The sequence below is a fragment of the Lygodium microphyllum genome, chromosome 16 (assembly GCF_053477565.2).
Source record: "Lygodium microphyllum isolate KBCC chromosome 16, Lygodium_microphyllum_v1.1.10, whole genome shotgun sequence".
Lineage (NCBI taxonomy): Eukaryota > Viridiplantae > Streptophyta > Polypodiopsida > Schizaeales > Lygodiaceae > Lygodium > Lygodium microphyllum.
In genome coordinates, this window is record NC_141150.1 from 57485547 (window position 1) to 57513472 (window position 27926).

Here is a 27926-nt window from a genome sequence, read left to right on the forward strand (position 1 = left end):
TAGGTTTGGTTCTCGGGTGGCTTTAGTTGACCAAAATGATGTTATTACCCTTCATGTGTAATACTTAACCCCTCATATGCACATATGCACGTACACATGCATGCACGTACACACACACACACATACGTGTATACACATAGTGAAAATGATCTTGCTTAATACATATAGTCCTTTTGTTTAGCCTAATTTAGTGCAAATGCATTTGATTTGCAATTCCTTATGTAAGGCTATACCTTGGGTGTTACCACCCTAAGAAATACTATATGGACCCTCTTAGCATTGAAAACATGTTATCCTTATAATTTTAATTTTGGATAATGTTTTAGTAATCTATTACACTTCCTCATGAAAATCACAATTGAGAAATGCAATTTTAGTGTCCAAATGATGTACATCCAACCAGTATGAACTACTAATGCAAAAATGCTACAAATAGTTATCATATGACAAGTGGGAGCAAAGGTCTCATCAAAATCAATGCCCTTCTGTTAAGTTGCTAATGTACAAATGCTATGAATAGTTATCGTTTGACAAGTGGGAGAAAAGGTCTCATCAAAATCAATGCCCTTTTGCTGAGTATAACCCTTTGCAGCCACAAGTCTAGCTTTGTAGTGATTAAAACTACCATCTAGTTTGCACTTTTTGTAAACCCACTTGATATTAATGGTATTTTCATCATGGGGTAGATCACATATGAACCAAGTGCTAGTTTTGACAATGGTATCATACTTAGATTGCATAATAACCATTCAAAATTTTGAATTTTTTACCTCTTCAAAAGACATAGGCTCATCCTCATCTGAGAGACTAAAAACAACCAGTGCATACAATATGATGCATAAGAGTCACTATGAGATCCCTAACGAGTATGACTAGCCAATAACACATCCAACTTACTATCACACAATGTTTGCACTAGCTATCTAAGCATAATCTTGGACTAATCAATCTCTACAGAAGTGTATCATTCACATTTGCATTAGAAATAGGTTGATCAATGTTATCATGAGAAACTTGCACAAGATGAAAAATTGCATGGTTTGGCATTGCACGTGATTGCCCACCACTAAGAAGAGGCAAAAAAGTGTCATAGATATCATGTGAGAATACATTTGTCTCTTTTGCACATGAAAGTAAAGGTTTCAGTGATTAGCATCTTCCACAAAGACAACATTCACAATTGACCAATGTACACTTACTTTGTGGATGATATAACATATAGCCTTTTCTTTCATTACTATACCAAATAAAAATGCATTTTATAGCCTTGTCATCCAAGTTCTTGTGTTCTTGCATCGGTACCCAAGCATAATCCAAGCAACCAAAATACGTTGATAATCCACAGATGGCTTTTTCCCATGCCAAGGCTCATACAAAGTGATAGACTACAAATCCTTAGTGGGATATCTATTAAGTACATAGGTTGCACATAATATAGCCTCAAGCCAAAAACTATGTGGCAAAGCTTGACTCTCAATCATGCGTCATGCCATCTCCATGAGTGATCTGCATTTTTGCTCAAATATACTAGTTTTTTCTTGTGTATATGGCACTCTAGATTGGTTTTTTATCCCATGTTAGCCAAATATTCATCAAACTCCTTAGACATATGCTCCCCCCCCCCCCCCCCCCCTCCCCCCCCCTCCTCGGGCGTTGATTTGAATGGAGAGTGCCCACTCTACATCTTGACAAACTTGCAACCACATTGACAAACTGCTTGTTGAAGCACAAAAATACTTGGACTTAGCCTTCAAACCATATATCCATGCATGCATGGAATAGTCACTCATAAATCAAAGTCACAAAGTACAAGTAGTTGCTAAAAGATAATGTTTGGATTGGACCTCAAACATTTCTATGTAGTTTGCGACCAACTCTTATTGAACCATCTTTTGGAAATGAAGAATGCTGCATTTTTTCCAATGTGCAACCTTTAGAAATGTATTTTGTAGGTGTTTCAAGAGTAGGCAATGAAGGCACCATATTAGATTTTTGCAAGCACATCAAACTAGCAAAATTTAGATGGCCAAAACTTGCATGCCAAAGTTTTGCATTTGAAATAGCCATCAAATCTTCAAATGCACATGCCATGTGCTCCATACATTTACTATGACGATTGAGCTTGTACAACCCATAAGATAGTGAACAAGATTTAATAATTATTTCATTGCAAGAGAGATCATGAACTATGCACATATCATCATCAAGCTTCACAATAAAGCCAATCTTTGTGAGTATACAAATTGATAACAAATTCTTCTTTATGTCTATTGCATACAAAGCATCTATAAGTGTGAAACTACTGCCATTAATAGTAGTCAACACAAATTTCCCAAAGTATAAAAATTGATAACAAATTCTTCTTTATGTCTATTGCATACAAAGCATTTATAAGTGTGAAACTACTGCCATTAATAGTAGTCAACAAAAATTTCCCAAATTCTTTAATAGGATAAGAGGAGTTATTGACACATGTCATAGTATTGCCCTTAGGGGTAGGCTTAAGAGAATTGAATTGACTAAGTAAAGAAGTAATGCGGCCTTAGGGGCAGGCTCAAGAGAATCGAAGACTATGTAAAGAAATAAGATGCAAAATGACTCCATCGTCAATTTAGTACTATACATCTGAATCCACAACAGACATGCAAGAATCATGCAAAGAGGGGTTATAACTGCATCCTCCCCATTGATAAATTCTTATCCAATATAAATTATCCTCTATGCTAGGGTTCACTAAGGCTTCTACATCAACTCTTATTTTCTCTCCAATGTTTCAATTTTCTAGGGGCTTTCTATAATCAAATAGTACGATTGCTATCTTCTTCTACTCTAGGACATCTATTTGTACTTCAATGAGGACAATTATTCAAGAATAGGGTGAATTAGCAAAGTGTGGACCTAAACTTGACTTAGATCCTAGAGTGCATTCGGAGACAATTTGACACTATTGAGTTTGGGTGTAAAATTATACTATTTCTTTATATTTAACATTATGCTAGGGTTCACTAAGGCTTCTACATCAACTCTTATTTTCTCTCCAATGTTTCAATTTTCTAGGGGCTTTCTATAATCAAATAGTATGATTGCTATCTTCTTCTACTCTAGGACATCTATTTGTACTTCAATGAGGACAATTATTCAAGAATAGGGTGAATTAGCAAAGTGTGGACCTAAACTTGACTTAGATCCTAGAGTGCATTCGGAGACAATTTGACACTATTGAGTTTGGGTGTAACATTATACTATTTCTTTATATTTAACATGATTGTGGATATTGCATACTAAAAATATGACAATCTTGAGTATGAAACATGAAAAATTTAATAATGCAAGTGTTTGAGAGTGTAAATATGACCCCATTGTGATATTTGGAGTTTGTGGCATTTTTTAATCGTGTTGAGCACAAAGACGAGCTCAGTTTGATCTATGAACTGAAAGATATGGCATTTTTGTGTTGTAGTCTAGGTAGGACCCTATCTATGATGTGCACACACATGACCGATCTAACCTCGTAGGATCTAGCCCAAATTGCAACACAAAAAATACCATAACTTTAACTATAAAGCTCAAAATGGGATCATGTTTCTACTCAAAACTATCACAATGAAGCTTTTTGACCTCATCTATGGCCTTAATGTGATCAAACTTCTCATCCAAAAAATCTTGCATCAATAATTTTCATGAAATCTACTAATGTTTTCCTTGCATCTCAAATTTTGCCTCATGAAACTATCTTTTTCTCTAGGTGTTTACTAGTAGCATGTGTTAGCTCAAACAACTACCTTTTTCCCCAATAATTGATATCACATGTGTCTACAAATATATCACCGTATACTTGTATACCTCAAAATATGCTAACTTAAATAGTATCAATTATTAAACAATTTGAAATCTTCTTGTAGCCTAATGTTGGTTATTTGAACATGAAGCTCATATTAGACGTTGTAATACTTGATCTCAAATTTAGATAGATCTGTTAGATGAATTTCCTCCATGGATCTCACAGAGATGTCAAACTGTAAGTGCACATTCTTTTTAGAAGAGTGTAATATCTCCACTATTATGTGGCTCCTAATAAACTTCTAAGCATGTTTTCAAGAGGAGTATATACTAAATTGGAGGAGCCTCATTTAAAAGGGATTAAAAAATAACTTTGTACACTCTTTAAGTTCCTTAACAACACTTGTGGATAGAGAGCAATAGCAAAGCCAAGGAGAGTGCAAAGAGTACAAAAATAAAATAAAATCCAAACATCCTCAAGAAAGATTCCAGGAGGATACCATCCAAGGAGACATAAGATGGAATATCAGGAGAACCCTCAAAGGAACCCAATAAAGAACGTTTGATTGAACCATTAGATGTATTTAGTGTTGTCTTTTGAGTATTTTGAATTTCCACTTGAATATTGTGAGTCTGATATTCTTTACGTCTTTATGGCTTGAAAGCATAGATGATTCCATGATTAGGCATATCCCAGTTTGTTAGTGAATTGAGATGGGGTTTATAAAGTTCTTTCAACCTTCCATACATATGCGCGTTTGTTGGAACAATATACAATATAAAGTAAGAAATAAGTTCCTTTTGATGAAGAAGGATGAAGGATGGTTAGGGAAAATAAGGTAGCCAAATTTTTCATGCATGCTTAATATACTTGCCAATGACTGCAATGGTTTCCACTCCATACTTATTGAGGGGGATATATTAGTTCAAAGTTCTTAGGGTTAGTCCTAAATTTTATTAAAGATCATAACAATTCAAATAATAGACAAAATTGTTGCCTTAAAATAAGGTAGAAAATACTATTGCATAAAAGACACTAGGTAAACATCTTTTGTAGAATATATAGATTAAATGTGTACATATCATTTTTTAATCTTGTAATTTGAAGCCTGCAATTCATCCTTTCTCAAGCCTTAAGCACAATCCAACAGTGACCACAATTGGTAATTATTTGATGAGAACTTGCTAATCGATAATCTTTAGAATTAGAATCTCAATAATACTTGGCTAGATGCAATGTATTTATCGATTATAAAATAAATGAGTTGGCTTAGGACATGAAGAAGGTCACACACGCTATAGGATTTGGTAGCACATTAACCATAGTTATTCACATAGCAAAGGATTATCAACATCTCTAGTCTAGAAGACCAGGCAAATGAAAGAGGTGCATGTTGCAATTATCACTAAGCAAAGAGATGGTTTGCGAAGTTGCAAGTCATCATCCCCTTGAAAGACAAACAACTCAAGGTACTACTTCAGAACAACATGTATAATGAGACATTTTGTTGAGCATATTTTGTTAAATTATGAAATGTTCATGTTTTTCTTTTAGCCCAAACAATGACACTTTTATGGGTGCTACGATATTACAAATTAGTGCAATCAAATTCAAAAGAGGACCCTCTCATAGTTACGCCAACCAATGTGCAACTTTTATATGCAAATAAATAGCTAACCAAATAATGCTACTATAGTTAAAATAGGATTTTATGGTGAGTAATATAATAGTATAGTGGTACCAAGCAGAAGAAAATGACACTTCTATATCTATCCAACTAGTACATGCAATATGCAAGTAGAAAGGCAAGCTTGAAAGCTCCAAATCTTTACTTAGTTGTGCAAAAGGTAAACCCAACTTTGTACCTTTTGCACGACTATCAAAACCCAACATGTGAATTTTTAACTATGCAAAGCAAGCAAAAGCTAGAGGAAGGGGGCATGTGTGTTATATGCAGAATTGATAGGGGGAAAGGTGAATATGACTCGGAGGACCACTTCCATGTCTAAACACATATATCATGCAGTGGGAGGATATGATTAAGGAGGCTTGGGCAACTTCACTGTCTTATAGCTGTACCTCTTGAGAGATGAAGTCATCTTTAGAAGAGCTCTTGGGTTTGGAGATTGTAGAATCCTTCTCAAGGGATTTTATCCTTCTGAGAAGGGTGTGAAAAATCTATCCATGAAAAGAAGAACTACATGCACTTTTTTTTTTTCCCCCATGGGTACCCTTCTTAAATTCATGCAATGAGTGTAGAGGACTATGTTAGCAGGGAGATAACATGGAAAAAGTTGAGATCTTGTGTATGTACTAAGCAAGATAAATGTTCGAGATAAACCTAAAAGAGAGTGGGTATCACACCATTAGAATCTTAACTCTTTTGAGGTGGGTTGGGAGGCCGGGCTCAACTCTGTATTTTGGGGGGGAGGTGAAGGCAGATGAAGTCAGGTAGAGAGTCGTATGGTATTGGGGTCTTGCTATAAAGGCAGATAAAGGCAGGTAAAGTTCGAGGACAAGGATAGGGATAGGGCCAAGAGACTCACTTGCTTTGCTTGAGTCCCTTTCCAACCTTTTTGTTGTGTGTAGTCCGGATACATGTATGTATGTACTCATAAAGGTACACCTATTTGCTTGAGTCCCTTTCCAACCTTTTTGTTGTGTGTAGTCCGGATACATGTATGCATGTACTCATAAAAGTACACGTATTTGCATGTAAAGTGAATGCAATGAGAATTATGTTAACCCCTTTGGGGGGGACCCCACCCACCACCTTTTGCATGACTTCAGCCTTGTGACGCGGTACGCGGAAGCACACAGAGAGAGCGAGAGAGAGAGAACACATCGCTCTCTCTCGCTAGTCGTCTTTACCGTACCTGAGGCTCGTAATCACCTTCGCACAACTGCATGGCCATCCCCCTTCCGTTCATGCCAGTATCCACCCCTCTCCACAAAACATACTAGCAAACACCTGCCAAGCTTTGCATCTTACAACTATGGTTATAACTTATACTTGTTATGTCTATATTATTGTAGTGTTCATACATACATATATTCATGCATACACAGTGATACATACCATTATGCCTATATTGTAGTGTTCATACATACATATATTCATGCATATAGAGAGATACATACCATTATGCCTATATTGTAGTGTTCATACATACATATATATACCACGTATAGACTCATACATACATAGATTTTGAACACACATACACACACACTACTAGTCTTGAGGATCCTTGATTTATGTTGAAATTTTTTCGAACTAAACAACGGACTTCTAGCTTCCCAAGTCTTGAGAATCCATGATTTAGTCTCATCACAAGTTTGATTTGTTCCTATTTTGTATGAAGACAAATGAAGCTAGTAACCTAGCCCTAGCTTAGTCACAGTACAAAAGGCCACCATCATCACATTTCATTTCTATTTTTCAAGTTATGGAGGGTTCCTTTAAAGTAAAGATGTAACCTACAACTCAAATTACCAATACTAACACAAGGTTGAGATCATTCATATCTTAGGGTGAAGCATGCTTTGTCTTGTAAATAAGACCCTCAATGCAAGGCATAATAATGTATGTTAGAATTCCTTTGTTTGGTTAGGAAAATTTTCAACATATGGGTTACAACAATCAAACAATCAAAGATAGATGCATATAAAATAAGAGTTATAGCAATCAAACAATCAAAGACAGATGCAGCTTAGTTTCTTCCGAAGTTTGAATCAAATGGCAAGTAGTTAAACAATGAAAGAACCAATGACAAGACTAAATCATATTTTCATCTCTTCCAAAAATTTTAAAAGATTCTATCATATGGAAGGCCATTGTCAATTTTCCCATCGCTAGACTTGTAAAATAGAAGTGGAGAGACACATTCATATACAACATAAATTGACACCTCATCTAAGGGGTTGCAAACCCCTTACCCTAGCGAAATTCTAGGCCTTTAGATTGGTCTTTTAGTATATAAAAGGTGAGGTTTATATCAAGCAAAATCATTTGGAGCATAAACCTAAATACTAGCCATGGAATGGCTTGACTTTCTTGAAGTCTTGAAAGTAAGATTAGTCTCATGTGGCACATTCTTCAACTTTTAGTACTTCAAAAAGATCTATGCATGTCACACTCTTCAACTTTCACTCCTTTTCAAAAATTTGCTCTCACTTTACTTGCTAGACTTCATTTTCATCAAAGTGTAGTCAAGGCTTTATAATCCTATCAATGCCATACATAAGGTGTTGCCATCATCCCCACTAATCATACATGCCACCTATAGCCTAATAGGACCTCTTCCATGACAATGATGACATGAACCTTTCCTAGGAAAGGACCCCATCTCAAGCTCTTGGCCATGATAACTTAAGACACTCTCAAAGCCTGTAAGACTTAAAGATTAGTTGCCTTTGAGTATGATTAGCTGGCTTTCAGTAATGATTAGTTGCTGCATGATGCAGGTTATAAGTTGCTTTTTCCCCACCCTTTCATTTGCCATATTAAACTCCTGTTCCTCATGCAGTTCATCTTAATTCCCTCTAAGAGGAGCAAGGCCCCCATTAGTCCTAGCTGACTTGGTAGCAAGTAGCAATGGCGAGCAGTACTAGCAATGCATCCCTTGGTCTCTTGTATTGGTCAGTCTGCATTGTGATTCTATCCGTCACTGCAAAATATGCAAGCTCTGAGCAGGAAATTCCTACTGTCATTATTATTGGGGCTGGAATGTCAGGTAACTGTGGCTCTGCTTTGGTTTCTCAACCTGGGTGGCTGGTGCCATGTATGACTGGGTCACCATAACGTGGGCGGCTGCCATGTATGATTACAAATAAAATCTATGGATAGATGTAAGGTAGGATGGGAAACTAGCTACAATGTACTGCTAATTAAGTCTATGGATAAACGTAAGGTAGTACAGTATGACACAGTAGCTATGTAAGATAGGATGGCAGACTAGCTGCTGCTGCTGCAGGAATCATGACCGCCATGCGTGTCTGGGTGATCACAACCTTCACTGAGAACTGCTTATCCTATTTTATTACAATTTAGTTTTGACATACATGTAAGATAGGATGACATACTGTCAGCTACAATGCACTTCTGCAGGAATCATGGCTGCAAAGACGCTCTCCATGCATGGGATTGAGGACTTTCTGATCTTGGAAGCAACTGACAGGGTTGGTGGCAGATTGCACCAAGAGAAGTTTGCAGGCTACACTGTAGAACTGGGTGCTAACTGGGTGGAAGGTGTGGGAGGAGAGCATGTAAACCCCATCTGGGAATTGGCCCAAAAGCACGGTTTACGCACATTCTACTCAGACTACAGCAATGTGAGCTTCAACATCTATGACCAGGAGTATGTGCTCTCTCTCTCTCTCTCTCTCTCTCTCTCTCTCTCTCTCTCTCTCATCCAACATGGTGTCTCTAATTCTTCAGTACTTGAACCTCTTGCAAATAATCTAAGCATGGACACCATTTTGACAAAGGCTCTCTGTATTTGTGTCAATACAGATTCATTTATCCTATTGTTTCTGTGTATTTTCTCAAGATAGACAACAGATCAATTGACACAGTTTAGAATATATTCTACACATAAATAAATAATGTCAATTGACATAGACACAGCTATTTATTCGTATCAATACAGACTGCAGCTTTACTGCATGATAGCTCACATATCGTCTTCAATACTTGACATCATGCATGTAGATACATTGACAGAGACTCCTGAGTGGTTTCTCCTCTTCTTTAATCTGGTTTTAGCACTACATATATAGCATGCAGACACTATATATTGTTGCTTAATACAGACTGATGCTTTTAAGCTATGCACTAAGCAGGCATGGCTGGCTTGCAACTTATAACGATTTTGGTGCAGAGGCAAATTGCTTCCTCAGTCGGTGGTGGGACCTCGATTCGACATGGCAACAGCTTCGTATAATTTCACCCTTGCTCTGAGTACATCCATGCAAGCACATGGAGAAGAGGATATCTCTATATTGACTGCGCAGCGCATATTCGGATCGTCAGGCTCTCTCTCTCTCTCTCTCTCTCTCTCTATATATATATATATATATATACATATATACATATATATATATACATACATACATAAAATATTAGCTACAGGCTCTCTCTCTCTCTCTCTCTCTCTCTCTCTCTCTCTCTCTCTCTCTCTCTCTCTCTCTCTCTACATACATACATACATAAAGGGAAGCAACCGTGCCTTGCTCCACTACCCCCTTTGCACATAGGCTAATAGACAACATGCTCCACATTTAATGATGTATTTTTAAAAGTTACTTGAAGGTATGCGACAAATTTTTTAATACCAAATGTATGTATCCTCATTGTCATAAAATTTTCAAACAATGCAAACCACTCTCGCGCACGTGCGCGCCCACACACACATGTGTATGTGTGTATGTATATATGTATATGTATATAAAATGTGGGTGTGTGGTCTCTACTATCTCAAATTTAACCGATTGGATGGAACATAAGACCACTTTTGTTTTTGTGAAGCCATTAAATAAAATCAACTAAGCTCATAATGGCCTTTGATCATGGTCATACTATTGGGAACAAGATCGATCTAATTGTTCAATCCTTCTCACTTGACCCTTCTCACTTCAAATTTACCAAATAACAATATCTGATCTAGTTGCTTAATTTTTCTATTCCACTCTTATCCGTAATCCCATAAAGAGACAAAAAATTCATCATCAATTAGATTTAAGACCTCAGTTGAACTTGTTTTTCTCTCTTTTTTTTTTTGGTAAGCTCCAATATTTTCACTCGTGATAATTAGCCTAATAGCTTATTAAATGTAGTTTTGGGTTGCCAGAGTGCCAGCAAGTCCTATAGATATGGCAATAGACTTCTTCAACTTTGACTATGAGATTGCAGGTCAGTATCCAATCATCAAGGGCTTGTAATATATTTATTTCTAGCCTCTAGGTTTAATGTAAAGTAGCTTGCAAAATTTAAACATTTAGATTTTGAGACAAAAAAATTATCATTCACAAAAGCTTTTAATGATAAAAATGTCAATACATGGAATTTGATTCAAAAAAACTCTCCAATTGTGTCTATTAAAGGTCCTTAGTCTTTCATAGAAAATAACATATGGATTTTTTGACATGAGCAAATGCAATTTGCAGAGCCTCCTCGAGTCACTAGTTTGAAAAATGTAGAACCATACCCAACATTTGTTGAATATGGAGAGGATGTCCATTTTGTGGCTGACCCTAGGGGTTATGTGCACATCCTACACGAACTGGCCAATGAATTCTTGCAGAATGAAAATGGAACTATTACTGATGTACGAGTAAAGTTACAGAAGGTTAGATGATTGTCTTGAAGTGGCCATTTTTTTAAAACATATCCTATCATCTAACTCCATTTCCACCAAGGTGTTTTTATCTTTTGAGAGACCAAAATTCTTTACTTTTCTAATGTCTCTCGTTAATATAGTTGATCAATTTCAATAGGTGGTGACTAATGTTAAGTACTCGCGGCATGGGGTAAAAGTTACAACTGAGGACAACTTTGTTTATTATGCAAAGTATGCTATTATGTCGGTGAGTTTAGGGGTCCTAAAGAGCCAGCTCATTACTTACACACCAGATTTGCCAGTAAGTATTTCATTTATTACTTTGGTTACATACTTTATTCTTACAATTCACTTTAATTTACTATAGTCTCTCTTAAATCTTGCAGTATTGGAAAATCAAGACTTTTTATCAATTTGACTTGGCCATTTTTACCAAAATATTCTTGAAGTTTCCTTACTCATTTTGGCCAACGGGACCTGGCACAAAGTTCTTCATGTATGCAGATGATAAAAGAGGGTATTATCCTATGTGGCAGGTATACATAGTCATTCTAGTGATTACAGGCTATGTTGATTTTGATCTATCATCCATAATACTCAAAGTATCCTACACATGAATCAATTTTTGGGTGCATCTATGTGTGTTTAAAGAGTCCTATATTTATATTAAGTTTTAGCACAAATTATAAGAGCTCGATTTTGATTCTTTGTTCTCCTCCATCACAAATTATATATTAGGAACAAATCATATGTCAAATAGGCCCTTTGGCAAGCATGAAAGGCCCATGTGAACCAATGAATTTGAATTCAAGGCACAACTCTTTTCTAGGTCAATCATATTAGCTATTCCCAAAGGAAAAAGTTGCTAAAGGGGCACTTGAGAAAGTGTTAATAGCCATAGTTGCCATAACCCATAATAAGGAAAGAAATGAAAGGTCTCATGCTCTTCTTCTAAGTCACCTCTTAGAATGCATCGAATAACCCAATCATTATGTTGAAACATTGTATTTTTAGAGCACAAATGAATAATTTGTGATCATGTGTATGCATTGAGGGAAATAAATTGGTGTGATAACCGTGATATAGTCCACTTTGTCTGAGAGAAGCTTGATGGGGGAATAATTGCTTAACTATTGCCTAAATATGAAAATAAAGGCCCCCTACATTATCCTCACAACCACAACTGTGAATTATATATGAGACCTAACCAACTACTCCCCAAGTTACTATAATAATGTTTTTAGAAAAAAGAGAAAAGCTATCATCCTAATCTTGCCTTTTCAATACTAACCTAATATCTCTCTTGCAACCTCTTATGCTTAGGACAATCCTAAATGCATGGTCTTTGTATCTCCTCTACCTCTCCACATTTGGTGCAAGAAATCAGGATCCTATCAAATCCAAGCAAGGAACCAAGTACTAGGTTGATGTGTTCCACAAGCCAAAGGCTGAGTGAGAATTCCTAGATTTGATGCCATTGTCCGATCCCCTCAAGAAGTTAAACAAAAAATGGTGAAGGAATGACTTGTACATGTTATTGAGCAATTGTTACGGTCACTCTATTTCTACTTATGGAACCCTTCTTACCAGTTTGGTGGTATGACTCAAAATGTAAATGATGCCTTTCTATGAAGTGGTCCCTCCAAACTACTATCTCAAATCAAACTATAAGCTCTCAAGGGACTCATGAGATATGCCTAATGCAACCAATGCTCCCTTACTTGGATCACGATCTATGTACCACCTCTGTTGAGCAACCACTCTTACCCTTTGAGCAGGATTCATTATACTTTGTTTGATCCAAATCCTCCCTAATAAGCTTGCCATCCTTCTCAACTATTGAAGCCATCTCTACTAATACCATGTGAAACTGAATGGTGGAGACAACTTGTAGTTATATCCATTGTGTGTCTTATCACGGATTTAGAAAAAGAAACAACAAGGACATCGAGCTACATGTGCATAAGGTCTCTATTGGGGGTAAAGGCGCCTCCGCCTAGCCGCCCGTGTATTACTACACTACCAGTCACCGCCATTGCACACTGTAGGTGGCGGGCACCCGTCATTGTCACTTTATTCTTTATTCTTTTAGTGGCTGTTGGAGTTCCCATTTATTGTCTCTCTCTTTCTTGCTCTTGCTCTCCCGCCATAGCTCTTGAGTGCAAGCTTCAATCCTTTTCACCTTTCAATTGGTGTCAGAGCACGGCTTCCCGACTCTTGAGCTTGGCTCGTGGCATTCTCAGCTTCCCATCGACTCCCCACTCGCATTGGGTCTCCTTCCCGGCAGCCATAGCTCATTCTCTTGAGCTCCCGTCACTCCCCAGCTTCCCGAGCTTCTTCCCAACCTATTGAGGCACCATCAGGGCATTGACATTGAGGTATTGCTTCATTATTTCAGAGTTTTACTTCAGTCCACAGGTCTAGTTAAGCAGGGTTTTCACAGGTTGTGGGCAGCCATAGCTCACACCTCTTGGAGCTTCCTTCACCTGGATCTTGCTTCCAGCCTATCAAGGCTTGTTGAGGCTTGGTGTAGGCCTTCTTTTCCCCCCCATTTGTGTCCCCTTTGGGCCCCATTGTTGACACGTGGGACAGCGGCCCCCCAGCCAACTCACGTTTTTTTTTTTGCGCCTGTTTCAAAATCTGGCCCAAAAATCACTCTTTTTGTCATATCTCGGACATTCAGAACCCGATTCAGGCAAGGTAAGAGTCTAACTTGGGGTTCCGGCACGCTCGGACGCGATGGTGATGTCAGATTTGCCAAATTCTGATGACAGAATATTTTGCAACAGATTTCAGGTCTGAGACAGCATGTATTTGTATGCTTATGGCTTATGTGATGTTTCTACTGATGTCTATTGATACCGGATCACTTCTGGATGTTATGCCTCTTATGTGAGATGCATTTGGAGCTGATTTAGCTCAGCCATTGACTGTTTTGAACAATCTCAAATCTATCCAAAATAGGGCAGGCACCTGTTACTTCAATTTTATGCTTACAGGTCTTGGCATTTGATGCCCAATTATGCCCGGTTGGTGCCTATACATACGGGAATGTATGCCTATGGTTTGACTATGGATTTGAGCTTGGATTGAGCACTGATTTGCTTAGTTTACAGAGGTTATATGCTGTCAAAAACTTCAAGGTTGAAGCTATTTATGCTATAGTTGGGTTATGCCTATTGGTCACAAGGTGCTCCTGGCTACTCGGTATGATGTCATGATGTATTTGGACTATGCCACATGTCTTGTTTGTGCTCTGGAATGATTTTGAGCTGAGATTAGAGCTCGATTTGGGTTTGATTGTCACTTCTTTGCAACTGGCATTTCATCTATGACATGGTTTATACCTAGGCTACCCAGTACGGGTTATGATGTCTTGGTGAATGCTTTATGCTTTGGCTGTGGATGGCAGCTGTTTGAGCTCGCCTCGACATTCATTTGAGTATTCCCTTGAGCAATTGAACATTGACTTGAATTTTTCCGTTACGACTTGGCTTTTTCCATTATGACCTTGGATGCTATTGAGACATTGTCTTGGTTACCTGTCTTTGGTACTTTGACTTGGTTTTCTTGAGCTGTTGAGCTCGTTTATCCGCCTTTTGAGCCAGTGGGAGCATCTTGTATGCTTGACCGACATTGAGCAGGAGGTTTATGCTATTTTGAGCATTTTGCAGATACTTGAGACTTTGGGATCTCTTACACTTAAAATGTTGCATGGTTCATGCATGCGCACTGATATCTTGGAGTTGCTTTTGACCTGAGCTTGGGCTTTGCACTCTTGTGAGCATACACCTACTAGTGTCAGGTCTTGCCAGTGTTATGTATACTTTGCCCTATTGTCCAAGGGGTATGCCTACTCACTGACGGATGCTTTGGTGACATGTTTGGGTGTTTGCTCAAGGTCTTGATGACTGTTTGGTGCTGATTTATGCCTGTTTATGGCTGGTCATGTTTTGGCTGTCATTTCTTGACTTGGTGCAGTGATTTGGTCAGCAATTATCTCTCACAGTACCATGCTATCATTTATTACAGCAAGCATATAACTCCAGACTGACATGGATTTTTCATGCTGAAATATTTTGAAATGATGTACTTTCACTAGTACTTGGTGGGTAGCAGCTTTGGTTACACTTTTCTTATCATTTTTCTCTCGATTTTGGTGATTTTTTGGTCATTTTTTGCAGTACACAGCAAGCAGTTTTAAACTGTTTGCAGTCTTCCAGCCTGCATTATGGCGAGTTCGTCCATTGATCATGCTATTTTCAACATCACTAAGCTTGATGGTACGAATTACTCTTATTGGAAGAGCCAGATTTGGCAGGTGTTGGTGCAAAAATTGTTCAAACCTTTGAGGTTGAGCGGGTATCCACCTGCAACTATGCCAGATGAGAAATGGCTTGAGCTTGATGAGTTATGCAAGTCCACTATTGTATTATCTCTCACAGAACAGGTTCATTACAATGTATTTGAGAAAGAACAGAGTGCATGGCAGTTGTGGGATAAAATCAAGAATCTCTATGACAAGAAAAGTCCAACGACTCAGGTGTATTGGCTAAAGCAGCTTATGGATCTTCGCATGAAGGAGAATGTGACTATGTCTGCTCACTTGAGCTAGTTCCATGCTATACTCAAGAACTTGACTTCGCAGGACATCACTTTTGCAGAGGATGTCACTCCTCTTTTCTTGCTTGGTACTCTTAATGAGTCATGGGATGTATTCCACACTGCATTATGTGCCTCTATTGCTACCTTGAAATTATCTGATGTTGAGAGTGCTCTTCTGTAGGAAGAGGTTAACCGTAAGAATTTGGATGCCTCTCGTGTGTCGCATGCTATGACACTTAGAGGCAGGAATGATGGATATTGAAAGCATGTTAGTGGCAGTGACCGTGGACGGGATTCTCAGAAATCTCAGTCCAAGTCTCGTGGGAAGTCACGTAGCAAATCCCGTGGCAGGAATGCAGATGTTACTTGTCACCATTGGGGAAAAAGGGCCATATTAGGCCACAATGCCATGAACTATGCAATGAAAGGAACAAAGATAAGGGGAAAGACAAAGTGCAGGATAAGTCTTCTGATCGTAGCATAGTGCCTGCAAAGTCTAGTGTTAAAATTGAAGAGATCAATGTTATACAGCCCGAGGATGTTGAGGATGATTATATCCTTGTAGCTTCTTCTAGTACTTCGCAGATGACAAAGATACACTCTATGTATACACAGTATTGACTCTTGGACTCAGGTGCGTCCTTTCATGTGACATCTTGCCAAGAGTGGTTTCATTCATACCATATTGTTTCGAGTTCTGTGCGCTTGGGTGATAACAACTCTCTTGATATTGTGGGCATTGGTGATGTTAGGCTGCAGTTTCCTTTTGGCAGCAGTTTTGTTATGCAGGATGTACGTCATGTACCTGGTTTGACACGTAGTCTCATGTTAGTTGGATAGCTTGGTGACATAGGTTATCATGTATCTTTTGGAGACTCTGCATGAAAGATCACTTGTGGCAGACTTGTGATTGCGAGAGGTGCCAAGGCTGGCAGCCTCTATCCCTTGATTGTATCCGCTTCTTCCATTGATCATGTTTTGTTTGTGGGTTCTATCCCACATGTATCTCTTTGGCATGCCCGTTTGGGCCATATGTCTTTGAAGGGAATGAAAATGCTTTCTGGTTTGTAGTACTTACCGCCCCTTGATTATGCATGTTTTGATTCATGTGAGCATTGTCTTTATGGCAGGTAGACTAGGTCTACGCATAAGAAGTCTGGTAGGCCATGCATGAGTGAGCCCTTGGCATTGGTACATTCGGATGTCTGTGGGCCCATGCCTTGTCAGTCTATGGGTGGTGCAAAGTATTTTGTTACTTTCATAGATGATTTTTCACGGAAAGTTTGGGCTTATCCCATTAAGCTGAAATCCGATGACTTGGCTGTGTTTCAGAGATGGCTTGGATTGGTTGCCAGTCTGGGTATCGACTAAAATGCCTAAGGACAAATAATGGGGGTGAGTTTGTCTCACGTGATTTTGAGCAGTTATGTGATGAGAGGGGTATTAAGCGTTAGTTGACTGCCCCCTACACCCCCCCAGAATGGTTTGGCTGAGCGGATGAATCGAACCATCCAAGAGCGTGTATGCAATATGCTTAGCCGTACAGGCCTACCACAGAGCTTTTGGGCTGAGGCAGTTAGTACAACTATGCATGTCATAAACAGATCACCTTCTAGTGGCTTGGATTTCCAGGTTGTAGAGGAGGTATGGACTAGAAAACCTCCCTTTTATGCGTATCTCCGTGTCTTTGGATGTGAGGCATTTTGCCATGTGCCCAAGGACAAGAGAAGTAAGCTGGATCCTAAGAGTGTCAAATGCATTTTCCTTGGTTATGGGGATGCAGGCAAGATGGGTTACCATCTCTGGGATCTGCAGGTGCGAAAAGTCATCAGCAGTCATGATGTAGTCTTCCATGAAGACAAGATGCATTGGCAGCCTGAGAGAGTTGTTGAGATCCGCAGGGTCATATTTCAGGAGGAGCCGAGAGCTCCTATACGGCTAGTTGGACAATCTACAGCTGCAGTAGATGCTTATGGTCAGGGTGTTGGACAGGCAGCTGGGCAAGTAGCATAGCCTGCCATGAGACGGTCTACTAGAGACAGACGTCCACCTGATAGATTTCAACCCTTGATGCATTATGTCTTGGTTACAGATGCAGGAGAGCCTTTCACTTATGATGAGGCTATGCACAGGGGTGATAGCCACTCCTGGGAGAGGGCTATGAAGTATGAGATAGACTCCTTGCATAAAAATGACACTTGGGATTTGGTTTCTTTGCCTACGGGCAAGAAGGCTTTGCCATGCAAGTGGGTGTACAAGCTGAAAGGTACCACTGGACACCCCAAGCTAGCATAAAAGGCTAGATTGGTAGCAAAGGGTTTTAAGCAAGAGCATGGTGTGGATTTTGATGAGGTCTTTTCTCCTGTGGTTGAGATGACCACCTTGTGCTTAGTCTTGGCTTTGGTTGCTCAGTTTGACTTGGATTTATACTAGATGGATGTCAAGACGGATTTCTTACATGGGAACTTGCATGATGAGATTTATATGGAGCAGCCTAAGGGCTTTGCAGAACCTGGCAGGGAGCATCTAGTGTGCAAATTGAAGAAAAGTCTTTATGGCTTGAAGCAGGCACCTAGGGAGTGGTATCATAAGTTTGATACCTTTATGCAGTCACAAGGCTACAGCAGGAGTGCTATGGATCCGTGTATTTACACGAAGAAAGCCCGTGATGGTTCTTTATTGATTTTGGTACTCTATGTGGATGATATGTTGATAGCAGGGAAAGCTCATGATGAGCTAGATGCTCTTAAGGCTCAGCTCAAGAAGAGCTTTGAGATGAAAGATCTGGGACAGGTCTCTCACATACTTGGTATGCGCATTAGACGCGACAGGCATCAGGGACTCCTCTACTTGTCACAGAGGGAGTACATTCATAAAGTCCTTGAGCGCTTTCGCATGCAGGATGTAAAGCCTATTGGCTGTCCATTGCCTTCTTATGTGAAGGTATCACAGGCTGATTGTCCGCAAACAGATGAGCAGAGAGCCGAGATGGCCAAGGTTCCCTATGCATCTGCAGTGGGCAGTCTTATGTATGCCATGATAGCCACTCGTCCAGATATTACCTTTGCACTTGGTGTTGTGGTATGCTATATGGCTACACCTAGCAAGAAGCATTGGGATGCCGTGAAGGGTATCATGAGGTACCTGAAGGGCACTGCAGATATGTGCATATGCTATGGCAGCCAGGATACAGGAGTCGTGGGATACACTGACTCTGATTATGCAGGACATGCAGATAGTAGGAAGTCCACTTTCGACAATGTATTCACCTATGTTGGAGGTGCTGTTTCTTGGATGTTTAGGGTGTAGAAATGCATGGCCCTTTCTACTACAGAGGCTGAGTATGTTGCAGCCATTGAGGCTTGCAAGGAGGCCATTTGGTTGCGTCGTTTGGTTGCTAACCTTGGTATTGATGCTATCCCTACACTGCATTCGGATTCTATGAGTGCTATTCAGTTAGCCAAGATTTCGGTCTTCCATGCCAAGACGAAACACTTTGAGGTGAGGTATCACTTCAAACGTGGGGTCGTTGAGGACAAGTCTGTTGATCTTGTCAAGATCTCGACTTACCAGAATCCTGCAGATCTACTCACGAAAAGTCTCTCTACAGAGCGCTTTGCCTTCCTCAAGAGGTTGATGGGTGTGGGATGAGACGATGTCTTTTCTCATCCTGTTGTACATGTGTACATGTTGTACTGTCTTTTTCTTTTTCTTTTCACTCCTCACTCAGGCAGATTCGCCTTTAAGTGGGAGGTTGTTGGGGGTAAAGGCGCCTCCGCCTAGCCGCCCGTGTATTACTACACTGACAGTCACCGCCACTGCACACTGCAGGTGGTGGGTGCCCGTCACCGTCACTTTATTCTTTATTCTTTTAGTAACAATTTGAATAAAGGAAGGCCCGGACACACATTATGACTCTTGGAGTTTCCATTTCTTGTCTCTCTCTTTCTTGCTCTTGCTCTCCCACCATAGCTCTCGAGTGCAAGCTTTGATCCTTCTCACCTTTCAATCTCCTAACTCTCCTAAAATATTAAAAGGTCCAACATAAGGCCATCTTTGGGGGATTGAAACCTATTTATGATGGTACCTCAATGCAAGACCCATCTTAGAGTTATTCATGTATGTAGTAATACAAGAGTTCCTTATTCCTTTAAATAGGCATGCTTAGTCATTATGACATCTTAGAGTTATTCATGTATGTACTTAATACAAGAGTTCCTTGTTTTTTTTCAATGGGCATGCTTCTTTGGGAGGAATTGGTGTGATTGAAAAAGGAAATTATTGCACGTTACTTTTCTTTTTCAATCACACCAATTCCTCCCAAAGAAGCATGCCATTGGAGCCCAAAAGGAAACACCTAATCGAAAAGTTAAAGACTTCAGGTATTCCATGTCAAATATGTCTGTCATGAACTCCCATATGTAACCCTCAAATTTGGCTATAACTCAATTGTATTTGGTTGAAGTTTCCCTTATACCCCTCCATTTTGGCTAGAATCCCTAGAATTCCCTTATATTTTACCAAAACTACTCAATGCACCGCATTTCATAAGCTTTTATTCACTATTTAGGCTTAAGATCTCACGAATCATGGAGTCAAAATAATTTTGTTAGGCTATTTGTGGTGATTTTGTTTAAGACACAAGTGTAAAACTCAATATTGAAAAGAATATACAAATTTCAGTGCAAGTCAACTAGTAAGATATAGTGTATTTTGGGAAGTTATGAGATTTTAAGGGAATTTCAAAAAAGTTGACAATAAAGTAGGATAATATTGGTAAATTTTCCAAAAATCAATAACCTAATCTTGTTATGGATTAGAAACCTTAGTGGTACAGTGCCATGGAGGTTAATGTGGTATATAAGATATCATGCAACAAGGTGCAACATATGACATCTCATTTGGGACCAACGATAATGATTCACATGTATCTCATTTGAAGCTTGAATATTGTGCAACTAGTGCCCAAAGACAAAAAAAAAAAGAAGACTATATTGTTAACCACAAGTTAGACCTTCCACAGGAGAGATGGCTACTTTGTCCCATGGTGTGGCTAGAGTCCAATCTTAAGGAGTCATTTAACCTTTATAACTCTTCAACACAAGCCAGAGCTACATGGTAAATGCCACAAGAAACAGATCTTCGGGCTCAATTAATGGATGCTATAGGCCTAACCTCAAAACCCTTCCCAAGAGTTCTAGCTCTTATCCACTAGTTAATAGCCCTTCAAGTAAAGTAGTAATATCCTTCGATATGCAAAGTTGTGGCCTCGTGCATGCCTTCACGCACCGTGAGAAGAATATTCTTAACAAAGAGCTAAGCCATGAGAGCTCTTCTTTGACAATCTCAATCAACAATCCCCAAACCACCTATAGATTTGGATTGAACAATGACTTCCCATGAAAAATTTATCCCTGCTAAGCGCCTATCTTTTTTCCCAATCAAATGAAGTTCCTAATGCATTGCTTCATTAGTTTTCACTTCTAGAGCAAATGGGATCCATAATATTAGTATGTGTTGCCTTTATTGAACCATTAGGAATCACTATGGACTATTAACCCTACTAGCCGTGCCGTAAACCTCACCTTTTGCAAGGGTTTGTGGGGTTTGTGCGGGGCTACCAAAACCCCACTTGACTATAGCCCTACTAGTAGGATGCTGTGTTTTTAGGGGGAGAGGGGGTTTAAACACCACCACCACCACCACCACCACCACCACCACAAAGTAATGATTACATTGACAAAACATAAACATTCTTAAACGTCCTTTTGTAAATTATGCGTATTCAGAGGAGTGTGTATCTTGTCCATTGGAACTCAGAAAGAGGAAGGTAGTATTTTGTATGTTGTCCCTTACCGGTTTTATTATTCCTTTCGCAGCATCTCGAAACAGAGCTTCCCGGATCGCACATTCTCTTTGTGGCGGTTTCAGACGACGAGTCGCGAAGAATTGAGCAGCAGCCTGATGAAGTCACAAAAGCTGAGGCGATGGCGGTTCTGAGGAAGATATTCGGGCAGGGCATCCCTGAAGCCGAACAGATACTCATCCCAAGATGGTGGAAAAACCGCTTGTTCGGAGGAAGCTACACAAACTGGCCCATCGGAGTCTCAGAAGCAGATTTTGATCGCATGAAGGTGATCATATGTTGCGCACACACACACACACACACACACACACACACACACACACACAAAATTCTTTTGTCAATTATAGATCATTCACCTTCATCTGATACCCCATAATTCGTTGCTCTCATAATTCCATTTCATATGCAATGATCCTTACCAATTACCGCTCCCCCTTCCTTACACTCCATACTGTGTTGTTGTAGGCTCCAATCGGCCCACTTTATTTTACTGGCGAGCATACAAGTGCGAAGTTCAATGGTTATGTGCATGGTGCCTATCTGGCTGGTAAGTTGATTGCTGACTTCTTGTCTGTTTGATTACAATCTTTCTAGTGTGCAGACACCACCATTAGAAGACCAATGCCCCATCAATAGCAGCCCAGTGTGGATCAATACAAAGTACATTAGCATCGTATGTAGCTCTTATACATCAAAATAACTGCATGAAACTGCTCAGATACTACGCCAGTGATCTCAGGAGCTGATTCCTAACACATCAATAACCAGTGAACCATTCCATAATAAGAGTGCTGATACAGATAGAGATTACTTACCGGCCTTTAGAGCATCTCTACCAAGCTAGGATTAGATTACTAACTACTTACAAGTGATGACTGACCTATGTAAAACTGTGTGTAAAATCGCACTGTGGAAGCCATTTCTTGACACATCTGAACTAGCATCATTGCAGTTATTGCTTGATTTCGAAGGATAGAAATGAATGCCATCTAGCACGTGTTCATATATTTTCTGGAACTACCATTATTCGATGCTATATATCCTAGAAATGCATATGTGGAAAGAATGAATGTCAGATAAACAACAAAGTGAACCAGATCATCTTTCATGATCTCAAACCAAGGCTGATAGAAAACATCCTAACAAGTATTTGTACATTGGGCTTATCTTGCTTGATATTGGTGGATTGGCTCATTCTAATACTCCACCAAGAAGAGCACGCCTGTGACAATTGCAACTCTGAAATAAGGCATCTATGTGGTCAGCTCAATCTCTTAGTCTCAAATTCCCTTGAGATATCTAGGGTGAAAGTAGTACAAAACTCCCATACACATGAAATAGGCATCTCCGAAGCCGACACTCTCAAGGGAGGAGGCCTACAGTCTGATACATGTGGCAGTGTACGTAAGTGTAGAATCCCTAATTTATGGAAGAAGGTGCCTACATCTTGAATGAGCTCATTGTAGGAGCAAATCAAACCCTAAAGCAAAGTAATGAGAAAGTCCTTGTTGATAATACTTCTAATGGTGTCATCAGTAGTGTAAATTTGCTTGCCTTGTCTAAAACCAAGACAACGTGGAAAAACACCCTGTTGATTCCAATTACTGATATTGTGTTGCCCATGGACAAAGCCATGCAGCTTTAAGTGAGTCACTCTCTGTACCAAACTCCTTTGACCTCCTTACAACTGGTTGAGCCTAATCAAGAGTACATAAAGGATTATCAACAAGTAGAAGAATAAAGGATTGCCATTTTCCCTATGTTTAGGCTTTCACAGGATTCAGATCAGCAGTTGGCACAACTGTAGGATATCTATTGTCATTAATTATGATCTTTATCAGGACTTGTTGTCGGCCATTATTGATCTTCAGTGTTACAAATAACCCACTGCCCTCCATTATAAAGTTCAATTTAATTTGCAAGAATGATTCTGAATCAGAACCTCAATTCTGTACCTTCAAATGTTTATCCTTCTCTCTTCCGACCTCCATGTGTGGATGTTCGAGAGTCTGAGTCGACTGCATCAGCTAGTGTTTGCATGAGGTGAAATTCTTCCTGTATTCACCTGGAGACAAAACCATTGCTAGACATATTGGGGGTGCTGGTCATGAAGGGGATCGTTTAGGCTAGTATGGTAGTGAATCTCACTCAGCCTTTTCTTTAATTGCTCATCATTTCTCAACACATTAGATCTGCTCCTCTGATATTTGAGCATATGGCACACTGAAGTAGCCCATGACAAGGCATGCACATAAATATGACAGTATTTTAGCAAGAAGATCAACATTAGTTTGCATACCTACATTAGTTCCATGTGGTAGTCTGTTTTGGCTTATTTTAGAGGATTCTTTATAATATCTTGAGCTGATTTGTTTATCTCCAGGTATTGCTACAGCTAATACAGTACTAGACTGCATAAACCATGGGAAATGCGGAGAGATAACATCAGATGACTTACCATGGGAACAACGAAACGCTACTGAAAAGGGAAACCATCAATTCAACAAAACAAGTTGCACAGGGTCTTGTTGCATTGAAGTTCAAAAGGTAATCTGTCTGCCTGCCACACCCTTGTTTTCAATCCTTACTCTAGGGCTGTCAATTGATCATCCAACCATCTTGTGTCCATGTCTATGTATCTTTCTGTGTCTGCTGTGTTCTTAATGTTTGTGAATATATAAAGTGGGTCCATTTAGACACGAGCATTTCTTGCAAGACTCTAAAGCTTAGCCAGTTCTAGAATGTTTTTGTCTTAACCTTTCAAGAATGCCTTGAATGTTGATAAAGATCAAGAAAAGCCAAAGCTTAACGTTCATTGGGGTCAAGAATAGCCACAGCTTTCTCTTGAAATACTAGGAACTTCTAAGGTACATTATTACTTTCTTTTGTGGAAAAAGATATTGTTCCTTTGCAAGAATGTTCTTTTGCCTTGCTTACAGGAAGCAACCATTCTAAAATGATGAGATTAACTTCTCCTAATAACGTGGACATTCCACTGAAAGTAAAGACATTACAGGCAGATAGGAAAACATAATCAACATTTTTTCACTTTGGGAGGGCAACACTGGCTCTGTCATTGGGTAGTATTTTAGCTTACAACTCCAAAAGCTAACCCAACAATTTGTCAAAACAATCTGCTGGATTATAATTTATACATGACCAAAGGAAGGTTCCAATGAGAGGCATCCAAATGCATTGAATGAGAGTATGCCTGATGATATGCCAGAGACTTCAAAAGCTCATCAATGCTTGCCTGGAAGTTATATTAGCGTGTTGGCTGTAGCCCAGCTCAGTTCAACCACTCAGCACTTTCTTACCTGTTCCAAAGAGCTCGAGACCCTAAATGTCGAGAATGTACCACAAGAAGTTCTAGACAAATTCCCACTATAGTTCCCACATTGTAAACTATGACAACATCATGAGCTTCTGCAACAAGGGAAAGACTGCATACCTAGCTAGGTGTGGTTGGGGGATAGGGGGCTACCGGCCTCAGTGCATCTCCTCATTTGGATGTTACCAAGCAATTAGGCTACTGATGAGCTCATCCATGTGAGTTTGTAGAGAAACATGTCTCAAGATAGGGCTTCAAACATCCATTTTTCCCAATCCATGAGTAGATTGGAGAGGAGATTTATATTACTAGGATTAAAACTATCCTTCAACACCCAACATTGGTGCTTGAGCCCTTTTTGACAGACCTCTTGAGGAGATTGGGAGACTCGTTTTAGGCTGTGGAAGATCTCGCTTTTTCATTGTTAGGCCATGGGAGTCTACTAGACAATTGGATGAGTGTTGGTAGAATTCTAGTAGCTTAGTCTAATGATCCATATCCGTAGGGTGGAAAAGGTCTTCACAAGCACCCTTAGATTGATATTCAATAGCACTCGTGTCAAGATGATAGTGACCTAGGAAGCAATAGCATGGGTCATGGACAAGGGACCTACTTGTGGTTTTAGGGTTTCCAAGTCATTCCATTCTACAATTCTCTAAGACAAAGTGGATCACATGCCATTCCTTTTATGAAAGTTCATTGGTAGCATCACTACTTGGTACCTAGATAGTGAGCAATAGCATATTTGCACCTCAAAGACCCCTAGTTGTATATTGATATAAATCATTCTCACCCTCAAAGGTAGATGGGTGGGAGAGATTGCAAGGTGATTCATATTGCAAAAGGAGGAGGTGAGAGGGTTTTCTTACATACTAGGTTTTCTAGCACATGAATTCCTCACACGATTTGGCCTTATAGACTACCAAACTTGTTATCTACTACCTTGTACTTGATATTTCTCTCAAAGGACATAGGGGACATGTGGACTTATTTGTTTTTTCTTTGATTCATGAAACATCTCTATTGTGGTATTTACCGTAGGGGTGATTATCATTACGATCTCAATAATAGAATGTCCTCTTCTTGTGACCTTGATTTAACTAGACATCGTTATCTACGGTATTATTATTACTAGGGGTTGAGCAAAGAAGTCCTTGACTTGAGTCCTTACCTTTTTGTTTCCTTCTTGCAAGATTCAAAGATAGTTGTGTAGAAAACTCTTAAAGATTTTCACATGTATGTGCACGCACACACACACACACACACACACACGCACGCACGCACGCACGCACGCACGCATGCACGCACTCACAAATCTATTTAAAGAACAAATAATCTCATTTTTTCATGAATTTGGAATATTGTTTATCTCAATTAGTTTTCCTTTAAAAGCAAGTCTTATTTCCCTTTTTAAAGTCAAATTGGGCTTCCTTTTGGTATTAATTTCATAAACATGAGTGTTGTATGGTTTTCTTGGTTTAGTCTCTACTATGCTCACTCTAAACTTTTTTGCACCTTTCCTTCTTTTCTTATGTAGGAGCGTGAAAAGGTTAGGCAACCTTATGTTGAGGCTCTCAGTGCCTTGGAGGATGCTTTAGCAAGAAAATGCAAGGGAAAGCATGCATGATCGCTAATGAACTCTATGTATGATCCTAATCAATCATCATTGAGAAGTTCTATCTTTTATGGACAAAATAAATACAACCTTATGTTTAATCCCAAGCTAAAAAAAATGAGGTCTATTTCTTATGAAAACTAACAACTTGAGTCATATTACCATTAGCTCTCTCACAAAGAAACATTAAGTAGCTTGAGTAAATCCACCAAAGTTCCCTTTAACCTTTAAAATCACATAGATACAACATAGGTGGTAACAGTAAGGTAGAGAACTCAATTCTTGCAACAACATCTCTTTAGCAATTTTACTTCATTCATTTCTCTTGAGGCTTAAAGTTACAATAATAAATAGCAAATTTTCTCATATGGTAATGCTAAGTGGACCTTTTGTGACAAAATCAAAGGAAAAGAACAAATCAAGCTGCACGTATCTTCTAAGTTTAGAAGAAACTCCCACATCAAGGAATTAGGATATGATAGCCAATAAGAATATGACAAAATAGTCAATCAAACAAATCATACCTTGAGAAATTAGGGTAAAAGTGCCATGTTCAAATAGGAAAGGAATATAGTTCCAAAATTTAAAGGCCCCCTTTCAAGAAATTCACAAAAGTCACTTTATTATTAGTTTAGTAGAACACTACTTTAAAATTCAAAGAACAAATGTTAATGATAAGAAGTCAACACCCTATCCTATGGATTGTTGAATGCTCTTGATTTTCAAAAGATCATGCATGAATGAATATCTTGTTTGTTGGATTTTCAGGTATATAATGAAGCACTCCTATTGGTTTTTGGATTTTTAGAAAGAAGTGTTGAAACTTTAAAGTAAAACCATATGGATATTTCATTATCACACAATGTGCATGGTCTAATCCTTAGAAATCACCACAATGTTCAACCCCTAAGGTGCAAGCCGGACCCTCATCTTTAAAAAATGAGTGTAATGATTAATATTAATGAAATAAGAAAATATGAACATTGCCATAGGAATTAGTCTTCAAGGTCACAACCAAAAAAAGGAAGACCTTAAACCTTAAGAGAGACCCTTGTAAAACACCCAAAAGGCTATATTAGCCACATTGAGACCTTTCAAAGCCACTAAGATTCTGTCCTTGAGTTTTGCCACTTGTTTAGAGGTACAAGTAGTGCCTTAATCTTGCTAAAGGCTCTTCATTTCTGAGTCTCCAAACCTCATGTACCACTAGATTCTGATCATATTGTAGTAGCCCCAAGAGTGCTCAACTTTGGTGCCTTTGTCTCTAAAAATAATCAACATGCCATCATATTTCCCAAAAAACCTTGTATTCATTCTCTTTTATATTAAATCTCGAAAACAAGCGAATATCATAATTGTTAAGCATACTACGTTGTTCGGGGCGTTTA

General features: G+C 39.1%; 1 protein-coding gene across 4 annotated transcripts; it reads left to right on the top strand.

Moving 5' to 3' along the window:
* Window positions 1–8039: 8039 nt before the first annotated feature.
* Window positions 8040–26680, top strand: LOC148022865 (polyamine oxidase 7-like). Of its 4 annotated transcripts, XM_087695791.1 has the most exons (12): window positions 8040–8173; window positions 8311–8517; window positions 8892–9141; window positions 9664–9810; window positions 10633–10694; window positions 10949–11130; window positions 11279–11422; window positions 11508–11657; window positions 21606–21860; window positions 22058–22139; window positions 23976–24139; window positions 26461–26679. In XM_087695791.1, exons 2-12 carry the CDS (start codon window positions 8379–8381, stop codon window positions 26548–26550), a joined length of 1665 nt encoding a protein of 554 aa, XP_087551917.1. In that variant the 5' UTR covers window positions 8040–8173; window positions 8311–8378; the 3' UTR covers window positions 26551–26679. The 4 variants fall into 4 exon arrangements, with proteins under 4 accessions (XP_087551917.1, XP_087551918.1, XP_087551920.1 ...); XM_087695792.1 differs by having other exon boundaries at window positions 8072–8517; window positions 23988–24139; window positions 26461–26680; XM_087695794.1 differs by lacking the exons at window positions 8040–8173; window positions 8311–8517 and adding an exon at window positions 8530–8637.
* The last annotated feature ends 1246 nt before the right edge of the window (window positions 26681–27926 follow it).

Bases quoted from the DNA above. Each gene is read 5' to 3' on its own strand.
- LOC148022865 (XM_087695791.1), top strand. From the start codon at position 8,379: ATGGCGAGCAGTACTAGCAATGCATCCCTTGGTCTCTTGTATTGGTCA. The intron at 8,518-8,891 runs GTAACTGTGGCT...GCACTTCTGCAG, and splicing joins TATTGGGGCTGGAATGTCAG to GAATCATGGCTGCAAAGACG. The intron at 11,423-11,507 runs GTAAGTATTTCA...TAAATCTTGCAG, and splicing joins CTTACACACCAGATTTGCCA to TATTGGAAAATCAAGACTTT.